The sequence below is a fragment of the Ursus americanus genome, chromosome 20 (genome assembly GCF_024610735.1).
Source record: "Ursus americanus isolate L20-20 chromosome 20, mUrsAme1.1.p, whole genome shotgun sequence".
Classification (NCBI taxonomy): domain Eukaryota; kingdom Metazoa; phylum Chordata; class Mammalia; order Carnivora; family Ursidae; genus Ursus; species Ursus americanus.
Window position 1 is genome coordinate 7,631,039 of NC_142146.1, and position 11,278 is coordinate 7,642,316.

Here is an 11,278-nt window from a genome sequence, read left to right on the forward strand (position 1 = left end):
TTTATACCTGTTGCTGTTTGAATCTCCTCCACACTGAGAACTTAACTATGGAACATAGTTTTCAAACTTATCTTCACAATATCATTGTGAAGTCATTGTCAGATAAGTTCTTATTGTCTCTATTCAATAACTAGGAATGTCTAAGCAGGTCGGTGTTTTGCTAGGATTTCTTTTCCAGAATGTGAGCTCCTTGAGTATTCATGAAAAGGGGTTCCCGTAGTCAGTTATGGTTAGGAAACCTTTGATTGATTCACAATGCATGTTAGTATGTTAAAGGTTCTGGAAGAAACTACAGTTATAAAACCTATATGAACTGAGCTCTTTTTAACGTTGAACAAAAAGATTTTGCAAAACTATTGGATGCTAAACCTTCTGCTTCCGCATCCATCTTCTCTTGTTCCCTCCTGTTTTCCCAGATGATCTCTTTCCACCTAAAACCAGTCCCTTCATCAATGCCCAGCATCTTATTCCCTCCCCCAGCCTCAGGAGTCTTCTTCTTTTTTTTTTTCTGCAAGAAAACCTTTATGTTTCCATTAGGTCCAGGGCTTGGGAGAGGGCTCCAGGGTGGTTAAAAATCTCCTTCGTAGCTGCAGGGAGAAGCTCAGGCAGAAGCCCTGACACCAGGGGGAATGCCAAAGGGGCCACTGAGCTCCCAAAGCACCCAGTTGTGCTTGCAGGTGAGCCTTCTAGAAGGGATACTCACCCGCCCAGCATGGAGGCCCGCCAGCCCGCGGAGATTTGTCAAGCGGTTGACTATCTTCTTGAGTTTCACCTCCTCATCTAGGAAGCGGTTCTCTAGGAAGTTAAAGAGATGAGGGTCTGCCTGGGCAGAACCTATGGCATGCAGATCCAAAAGGGCCTGGTTCAAGTTCTCCTCCCATATCATAGCAGGTTCCCTGGCATCCGGGGTTTTACCCCACATATCCTGGGACGGCTTCTGTATGTCCTGGAAGAGGGCATGGACCCTGCCCTTGTGGTTCTCCTTGGCCAGCTCCAGGAATAAGCGGCCCACCTACTCCAGAGCCACATCATTGGGTCGAAATAGAAGCCCAGAGAGAGAGATAAGGATGGGAGGGCCACAGATGCATGTTGACAGGTGGCTGACAGTGGCCTCCACCTTGGTGGAATAATTCTGACAAATCTGGGAGTTCACAGTTGGTTGGCAATGAAAAACTATGCGTGCGCACACACACACATGCACACACACACACACCACACAACAGTGTTCCCTGATCCCAGAGGCAGAGGATGGCTGAGATGATGGGACAGCTGGAAGAGAGGTTGGAAGGTGGTTGGAGGCTGAAAGAAGGCATGTCCCTGGGTCCTGTCCAAACACTTGAAGCAAGAGATAGATCTGGGGGACTGTCAGGGTGCATCCCTTTATCTTTTTCTGGATTAACACCTCCTTCCTGGATCTTTCCAATCAGCATTTACACAAACTCAAGAGACTAAATCCTTAGCTTTCAATGTGGTCAACGAACCAGCATCCTCAACATCACCTAGGAGCCTGCTACAAATGCAGAATCTCAAGCTCCACCCCAGCCTGCTAATTGCAGTTTCACAAAATCTCCAGGAGATCTGTATGCACATTAATGTGCTCTAAACCACAACCAAGATTCTCCGGTAAAAATGCAAATCAGATCTTATCTCATCTCCACCAGAAACATCCTGTTCTCCCAGATTCCTTCCCACCCTCCCTCCCTTCCACAACTGCTAATTTCCTAAATCGAGTTTTCCAAGGACCCTCTTTGGTAAACACTGGGCAGTCATCGGTCCCAGCTTTGTGACAGCATGTGGCTCTTTGCCCTGTGCATTTTGCACTATGTGATCAGAGTACAGAGTCCACTTGAGGATTTTGAGCTCTGATTAGTTGCAGAAATGACATTCTCAGAGTCAGTCATTTTCCAGTTTGTTCTCAGGTCTACTCTCCACTCTTGAGATTGCAAGGGGCTGACCCTACAACTGTATTTTCAGGCTCCCTTGCCAACTGGGTGCTGCCAGTGGGAAGCACTGGTGGAAGATTGAGGGTGGGAGGAGAGGAGTGTCTCCATGGAGGCAGCACCACTTTCGTGGTTCTGGTCCCGCTCCTGGACTCTGTTAACACCGCCTCCTGCCCTTGGTCCTCCAGTCCCCAGGGATGGTAAGAGCTCCCTGCTTTTGCTAATCTCTCGGTGGCCTCACTATCCCTTGTTTGGCTTTTTGACTTTCCCAATACTTATGTAACTAGTTCCCCACACCTGAGATGGGTTATGCTTTCCTGAGTGGATACTCTGACTGACTGATACATGGAAGTATCAGAAAATGGAGGTTGGGGGAGGAAGAACATTTGAGAAATAGGCACATTCCTTTTTTCTTTTTTTAAAAGACTTTATTTATTTGAGAGAGAGAGAGGAGGCGCAGAGAGAGAGAAGGAGAATTCCAAGCAGATGCTGGCCAAGCACGGAGCTCGATGTGGGGCTGGATCCCATGACCCCAAGCCCACGATCTGAGCTGAAATCAAGAGTTGGACACTCAACCAATTGAACCACGCATGATCCCTAAAGAAATAGGCAAATTCTACTTGACTCGATAGACAACCTTGAAGTCCAGGCCCAGGTAATGGGGCCCAGGAGGCAATGACAGCATATTTGTGTCATGAGTTCTTTTTTTTTTTTTTTAAAGAATTTATTTATTTATTCGACAGAGATAGAGACAGCCAGCGAGAGAGGGAACACAAGCAGGGGGAGTGGGAGAGGAAGAAGCAGTCTCCTAGAGGAGGAGCCTGATGTGGGGCTCGATCCCATAACACCGGGATCACGCCCTGAGCCGAAGGCAGACGCTTAACCGCTGTGCCACCCAGGCGCCCCTGTGTCATGAGTTCTTACCTACCATCACTCCAATAGCACTTCCCTTTGAAAGCTAATGTCTTCCACTCTGTGGGAGTTGTGGGAAAGTTTTATGAATAGGGAAAAGGGTAGTTACAGAGGACAATCCATCTCCCTGCACGAGTGACTCTGTCTGGTTTTAAGTCACAAATAAATCAGTGCTGTTGTGTAGTTGTTTGGGGTGGGGTCAGAGGAATTGTCCAGCAGAAACCTCTTCATCTGGGAACAGGTTGGGGACAACTTCTTTTGGCTGCATGCATAACCGGTCTGGGTTGGACCAGCTGCTGAGTTGTCATAGTTGGTGGTTGGGGCCTATTGTCAAGTGTCAATATTTTCACAGTCATCCCACATTGCTGAGCTACAGCTCACCCTGGCATCTGTCCCTGGGCCCTGAGAGGACAGGCAATTCTTTCATACATAATGGAAAAAGATACAAGAGAGACTGTCTTTTACTCTCAAAGACCATTCAAGTAGAAGGCCAGTGCATTCTGAATAATGCCCTTTCAAATGGAGGAAGAATAGAATTCTAGAATCACATACTCCTGGAACAGTTAGCGATGGCAGTTTACTGAGTATGATTTTTGCAAGATGATTCCGTAATGAAATGTAAGCCTCAAGGTCAGAAATAGTGTATTTACTCAGAATATTGCATGTTTGTATATGTATATATATGTATGTTATCATCCTTCAAGTGTTCCATGATCAAGATGACAACTATACTGTGCCTGGAAGTATAGAGCTCAGGCTGAGAGTACAGGGCAGGTAGGAATTGCACACGTAAGGACACTCATCAGCCAAGGTGCTTTCTCCAATCCTTTTCCTCTGGAGGTTAAACCAGGAACTGCCGGTCCTTGGGCACTCCCCTTGGGGCGCTGCTGAACACTCCCCTTGGGGCGTGGTCTAGGGTGAGAGCTCTCTCTGAGAAGGAGTGCTCCTTTATCTTTTCTGAGCCAAGCACACAGCTTGACCTGGAGGTGGGGCCAGTAGAGCTTTTGGCTGAGACTAGAGGCCCCAACTTTTTTTTTTTTTTAAGATCTAATTGGTTTTATTAAGCAATTCATGAATCGGGCAGCACCCCATCTAGCCAATAGAGAGATGCTCCCTAGCTCTGATTTTCTTAAATTACAAGTGTGATCTTTTAAAAACTGATGACAGAAAAAGCCTTATTGTTTACAATTCCCTTCCTTCTTCCTAAGGAGGCAGTCCCTAGTAACCAGAAGTTCTTCTGTTTGCCAAGTGTAAAATCAACTTCCCTGTAACAATGGCCTTTCCCGCCCATGAGGACAGAGTTAAGTGATCAATGTGGGAATGCAAGATTAGAGAGGTGGGGCAGAGGAGGCTCTGCTTGAGGAATGAGGCAGAAATGGCTAGAGGCCCAGGTAGAGGAAGCCGAGCCAAACAGAGCTGACCCATGCCTGGGGAGATGAAGACATCCACCCAGAGGGCCGCAGGTAGGGTGGTTTGGGGAGAAAAGACATGTTTAAGAAAATGAGTAAAATAGTCTGCACTAGAATGTGTAAACCAGAATCTGTTTTCTCCTTAGAAAATTTAGATCCTGGAAATTGTAGATTCTGAACTGAAATACCCAGTTTTTGCTATTGCATAGAGAGGAGTCTGTTTTCCTTTGGAGAGTCAGTTGAAGTCGTATCCTGTTCTGAGACGCAGGCAGGAAGGGGACAGCGCCTGCCTCTGCGGCTCATCCACATGGTTATATAAAAGTATTATACGTACATTTTAAATATTCAAAACATACAGAAACACACAAAGTAAAAAGTGACATTTGCTCTCCTCCCATTTTGATTAATTATACTGTTCAGGATTAACCCACCCACAACTAATAGTTTGGTGTGTATCCTTCAATATTTTTCCTAAGCATTTGTGGACACATACATGATTAATAAATTATTTGGTTCAAAAAGAATTCGAGTTTGAAAACAATTTCTCTTTAAAATTATAAAGGTAATGTTCCATTGACTACCTCTTCTTGAACGTGTTAAAATCAATTTTGAATAGTTAACACATGCTTGGGCATGAGTTCAAAAGGTAGAAAAGCACGTGAAAGTAAATGTCCCCACCATTGATACTTAGCTGCTTCGTTTCCTTCACTGGTAATAACCACTGTCATTGGCTTTTTATGCATCGTTTGAGATGTATTTTGTGATATCTATGCCTTTATAAATATATATACACGCACATATGCTGAACCATACGAAATTACCATTTTTGGAGTTAAAAAATCAGCAATTTCATGAGACTCAACAAAACACATATGTATACACTAATACAATTTTTCGAAGATTTTATCTATTTATGAGAGAGAGAGAAAGAGACAGATCATGAACAGGGGGAAGGGCAGAGGGAGAGGGAGAAGCAGACTCCCCACTGAGCAGGAAGCTTGATGTGGGACTCAACCCAAGGACCCCGACACCATGACCTGAAGTGAAGTCAGCCGCTTAACTGATGGAACCACCCAGGTGCCCCACGAATACAATTTTTAATGGCACTAAAGGTAGCATGCTGTACAAGGTGTCGTGTACTTTGATATCTCACTTAAAAAATCTTGAGATCTTCCCACATTTGTATGCATAGAGCTGCCTCACTCTTTTTAAACTTTGTGCCTATTATTTTCATGGTAAACTATTATTATTTGAAAACTTACATACAGTAAAACTGAATTTTACTTTTGGTATACAGTTTTCTGAGTTTTAACATATGTGTAGATCTGTATACCCACCACCACCATCAGGAAACACGTATTTCAAGCATATCCATGTAATCACTAGCAACAGCAAAGATAGAGTGTTACCCTCAGCTGCCCTAGGATCTGCCCTCAATCTCCCCTCCTTGTCGCAGTGCCTTCCCTACACCCCAAGACAATAGTTTCTTTGACTGCTGAAGCCATAGGTTAGTTTTGCCTGCATGAAATCACATAGTATACATTCATTTCTTTGCCTTCTTTTGCCCAGCATTATATAAGATTCATTCATGTTGCCACGTGATTACGACAGAGCAAGGCACTCCACAACATTTCATTATATTATGGCATTTTTTGACATGCAGAATTAAGAAAAAACACTTATATAGATTGATCATTTCAACTTTGTTTATTGTAGTGGTTTCTGGGTTTGTGTTATACTTAGAAAGGTCTTTACCACTCCAAGATTATAGAATAAACCAGCCCATATTTTCTTCTAGTGCTTTCATACTTTCATTTTGTAGGTGTGAGGAAGGAATCCAACTTTTTTTTTTCTTCTTCAAGATACTGACTTATTATCCAACTACTTCTTTAATCCTCACAGGAAAGTTATGATAGATATAATAATGTGTCTTCATTTTGCAGATGAAAAAACTGAAATGGAGCGCCTGCGTGACTCAGTTGGTTAAGCGTCTGCCTTTGACTCAGGTCATGATTTCAGGGTCCTGGGATGGAGCCTCACATCAGGCTCCCTGCTCAGTGGGGAGTCTGCTTCTCCCTAACCCTCTGCCCCTTCCCCCACACATGCTCTCCCTCCCTTTCTCTCTTTCTTTCAAATAAATAAATAAAATCTTAAAAAAAACCAAACAAACAGAGAAGCTAACTTAACTTCCCCCGTCACAGAATAATAAATGGCAAAGCTGGGATTTGAACCCAGCCAGTTCAGTTTAATGTCTGTGTGCCTATTCCTTAATGCTACCCAGCCTTTCCATATGGAAGGACTCTACCAACATGATATCTTGTGTACGAGGGGAGGGCTCTTTTTGTTTTTCCTGCAACACAAACACAGTATCCAAATGTTTGCAAGAGTGAATTTGTTTACTTAAGAATCTGATTGTCCATATATACAATGGAATATTACTCAGCTATCAGAAAGAACGAGTTCTCAACATTTGCTGCAACATGGACGGCACTGGAGGAGATAATGCTAAGTGAAATAAGTCAAGCAGAGAAAGACAACTATCATGATTTCTCTCATCTATGGAACATAAGAACTAGGATGATCAGTAGGGGAAGAAAGGGATAAAGAAAGGGGGGGTAATCAGAAGGGGGAATGAAACATGAGAGATTATGGACTATGAGAAACAAACGGAGGGCCTCAGAGGGGAGGGGGGTGGGGGAATGGGATGGACCGGTGATGGGTAGTAAGGAGGGCACGTATTGCATGGTGCACTGGGTGTTATACACAACTAATGAACCATCAAGCCTTACATCGGAAACCAGGGGTTTCCGGGGATGTACTGTATGGTGACTAACATAATATAATGAAAAATCATTAAAAAAAAAAGAATCTGATTATCAAATGGTTACTTAGTAAGGAGCAAGGAATTTGCCACTTCTCACCTTTATTCCCTCAACCCTTGTCTTTGTTACCAAGACCTCATTCTTGAAATGATTTTTTTCTCAGCTCATTGTTGGGCTTTCCCTTCAAAAGATTTTTCTCATTTAATTGTTACCATCAGCTGTGTAAACAGTGCCAGGACATGTCACGTAAACAATGATAAAACTGCTAAAGCTGACATTGAAGTTTTAAAAATTGAGCAGGGTGTGTCTCAGAGAAGAGAAGGAAGTGTTAAATTTATGACAGTTGGGAGGCCGGGATAAAGAGCAAGAAGGCCTGAGGTCACTTTCCAGTTCTGTCACCGAGATCATATGACTTCAGGAGAGTAATTTTTTTGCTCTTCTTTGTGCCTATTTGTCAAACAGGGGCTATAGCAATGACAATGTAACTCTTCATTTTTCTCTAGTTTACTTACTTTCTGCCTCCAATAGGGATTAAATTAAAAACAAAGATATCCCCCCAAAATTATTTTTAAAAAGGTAAAAAAAAGGCCGTAGGCAGAAAAGTAGGCTAAATTCCTGACAGAGTCATAGCCTAAGTTTAGACGAAGATACGGAGACCTTTCTTTCATGGGCGGCTTTCCAACTGTTTTACGACTATACTTTACATAGACGTATAATGTTCTTTTGCAAAAGTAAATATTAAAAACATAATATGTTTTAAACTGCTCTCATGAAGTGCATTAAAACAGTGTAATGAAGTATTTCAAAGTGCTCCAGATCTGTTTCTTGCTACAGCCAAACTGTGTGTGTGTACATATATACAGACCCATCCCTCTCTCTATATCTATACATACACATCCCCCTCCCCCATACCAGTCTGGTGTGTGAAGCTGTACCACTTTCACATTTGAGGACAGTGCTCTGAATGTACAAAAGTAAAACATTTCTTTTCTGACAACCAAGAAATAATATGTATTTAATGAGCACACTTCAGTATCAATCAGTACATCATTTTGGAGCAGAGTTAGAGAACACAGAGAAATCAAGGTCAAGGAAAGTCTGCGCCTCAACAGTAAAGGATCCAGGTGTAGTATGGGTGGTGGTGTGCCGTGGGCTTTAGAGTCACGAGAGCCTTGGGTTCGAATGCTGCTCTACCATGTCTGGGCTGTGTTACTTTGGGTGAGATTCTTAACCTCTCTGAGCTTTGGGTTTTTAATTTTTATCTTAAAAATTTCATACAGTGAAATTCAGTGTTTGTAGTGTATAGGTTTTTTGGGGTTTTGAGAAGTGCACAGAGTTGTATATCTACCACCATAGTTCTGAAATGAGTTCTTTCATCATCCCAAAGTTTCCCTCACTATGCCCTTTTAATACCTCTCCCACCTCACCCCCACCGCTTGCCCTACTCAAGTCCTAGAAAATAGTGATTTGTTCTCTCTCCCTATCATTTTGTCTTTCCAGAATGTCATATAAATGGAATCATATATATGTATGGCTTCTTTTGAGTCTGACTTCTTTCACTTAGCAAAACTTACTTGAGATCCATTTAAGTGGTTGTGGGGATCAGTAGTTGGTTCTTTATATTGTAGAGTAAGTAATATTCATGGTATGGATATACCACACTTTGTTTATCCATTCACTGGCTGAGAAACATCAGAGTTGGGATCATTTGTGTCTTTCGAGGAATAGGTCCATTTTTCTACATTGTTGAATTTGTTGGCCTGAGCCTCTTTGTGATACTCCTCATACTACCTGTAGAATCTGCGGTGATAGCCCCTCTTTAATACTAATAATTAGTGTTTTTCTTCCTCTCAATGAGTCTTACTAGGGGCTTATCAATGTTATTAATCTTTTCTAAAAACCAAAATTTAGCTTTGTTGTTTTTTCTTTACTGTTTCTCTGTTTTCTATTTCATGGATTTTTGCTCTTATCTTTATTGTTTAATGCCTTCTACTTACTTTGGTTTTAATTTTCTCTTCTTTTTTCTAACTTCTTAAGAGTTGGAGTCTTAGATTATTGATTTTTAATCTTTTCCTTTTCTAATATAAACATGCAATACTATAAATTTCCTTCTAAGCACTGCTTTAGTTGCACCTCACAAATTTTGATTTGTTTATTTTCATTTTCATTCATTTAAAACATTTTCTGATTTCCTTCAAGCTTTGTTCTTTGACCCATCGCTTATTTGGAAGTTAGCTGCCTACAAAATATTTGGGGATTTTCTAGATATCTTTTTGTTATTGATTTCTAATTTAATTCCTTTGTGGTCAGAGTACATGCTATATGATATTAATTCCTTGAAATTTATTGAGAGTTGTATTATGAATTAGCATATGGTCTACCTTGGTGAATGTTCCATGTGTACTCAAAAAAAAATGTGTATTCTGCAATTGGTGGTGGTAGTTTTCAAAAAAGATCAATTAGGCAAAGTTAGCTGACCCAGGTCCTCTATATCCTTACCTACTTTTTTGTCTACTTGTTTTATCAAGGACTAAGAGAGGTATCAAAATCTCCAACTGTAATTCAGGATTTAAAATTTTGTCCTTTCATTTTAGTCAGTTTTTGCTTCATGATTTTGAAGATATGTTACTATGTAGATACATATTTAGGATTATGTCTTCCTGATGAGTTGACCTTTTTGTTATTTTGAAATGTTCTTTAGGGGCGCCTGGGTGGCTGAGTGGGTTAAGTGTCCAACTCTTGGTTTTGGCTCAGGTCAAGATCTCATAGTTGTGGGCTCAAGCCCTGCATCTGCCTCTGCACTCAGCATGGAGTCTGCTTCAGATCCTTTCTCCCTCTGCCCCTCCGCCTCCCTCTCTCAAATAAATAAAATCTTAAAAAAAAAAGTTCTCTATGGGGGTGTCTGGATAGCTCAGTCGGTTTAGTGTCTGCCTGCTGCTCAGGTCATGATCCCAGGGTCCTGAGTCTCACATCAGGCTCCTTGCTCAGCAGGGAGCCTGCTTCTTCTTTTGCCTCTGCCTGACACTACCCCTGCTTGTGTTCTTTCTTTCTCTCTCTGACAAATAAATAAAATCTTTTAAGAAAAAGTTCTTTATTTTTGTAATACTCCTTGTCTGGAAGTCTACTTTATTTGATATTAATATAGTCATACCAGCTTTCCTATGATTCAGTTTTGCATAGTATATTGGTATCTCTGGTGCATTGCTCAGATGTGCTTTCAGCACTGAGGCATTCATTTCACTAGCAGCTAGTAGTGTGGCTCACAATTGTCTTTATTGCCCCCCCCCCCACCAAATCCTTTCCCCTCTAACAAGTTCTAACAAATCTCTTGTAAGTAAATCTCAGAGTCTGTTACCAGGGGATCTTGATGTGTGATATATGGTATATTCTTTTCCATGTTTTTATTATTAACTAATCTGTGTCTTTTTTTTTTAAAGATTTTATTTATTTATTTGACACAGAGAGCGAGAGAGAGAGCACAAGCACAAGCAAGGAGAGTGGCAAAGGGAGAAGGAGAAGCAGACTTCCCCGCTGAGCAGGGAGCCAGATGCGGGACTTGATCCTAGGACCCTGGGATCATGACCCAAGCAGAAGGCAGACACTTAATCAACTGAGCCACCCAGGCACCCTTATCTGTGTCTTTATATTGAAACCGCATGCCTTAAAAACAACATATAGTTGGATCTTATCTTTCTATTCATCATGACCATCTCTGCTTCTCACCAAAGTATTTAATCAATTTATATTGAGTGTAATTTTGATATGATTGGGTTTAAGTCTACCATCTTGCTCCTTGTTTTCTATTTGTCACATTTGTTCTTTGTTCTCTTTTCTTTTCATTGCTGTCTTCTTTTTGATTACTTGAGTTTTTAGGATTGTATTTTATATCTTCTATGGGACTTTAATTTAAATCTTTTGTTTTATTGTTTCTTTTTTTAGTGGTTGTTCTAGGTATTACAATATGCTTCCTGAACTTATCACAGTCTAAATTAATGTTATACTACACATATAATGTGAGAACCTTATAGCAGTATACTTCCATTTACCAACTTTTTGTCCTTTGTGCTATTATTATCATACATTTTACTTCTTTGTACAATTTATGGTCATGATATTTGTTTTAAGTGGTCAATTTGATTTTTTAAAAAAAGATTTTATTTATTTCAGAGAGAGAGAGAGAGAGAATGTGCAAGCA

General features: G+C 41.2%; 1 protein-coding gene across 1 annotated transcript; it reads left to right on the plus strand.

Annotated features, from left to right (window-relative positions):
• The first annotated feature begins 2,049 nt into the window (after positions 1 to 2,049).
• On the plus strand, positions 2,050 to 9,119 carry KANTR (KANTR integral membrane protein). The gene is given in 4 exon segments (XM_087870013.1): positions 2,050 to 2,140; positions 8,920 to 9,002; positions 9,004 to 9,058; positions 9,061 to 9,119. Coding segments are annotated over 4 exon segments (288 nt in total).
• Positions 9,120 to 11,278: the final 2,159 nt, after the last annotated feature.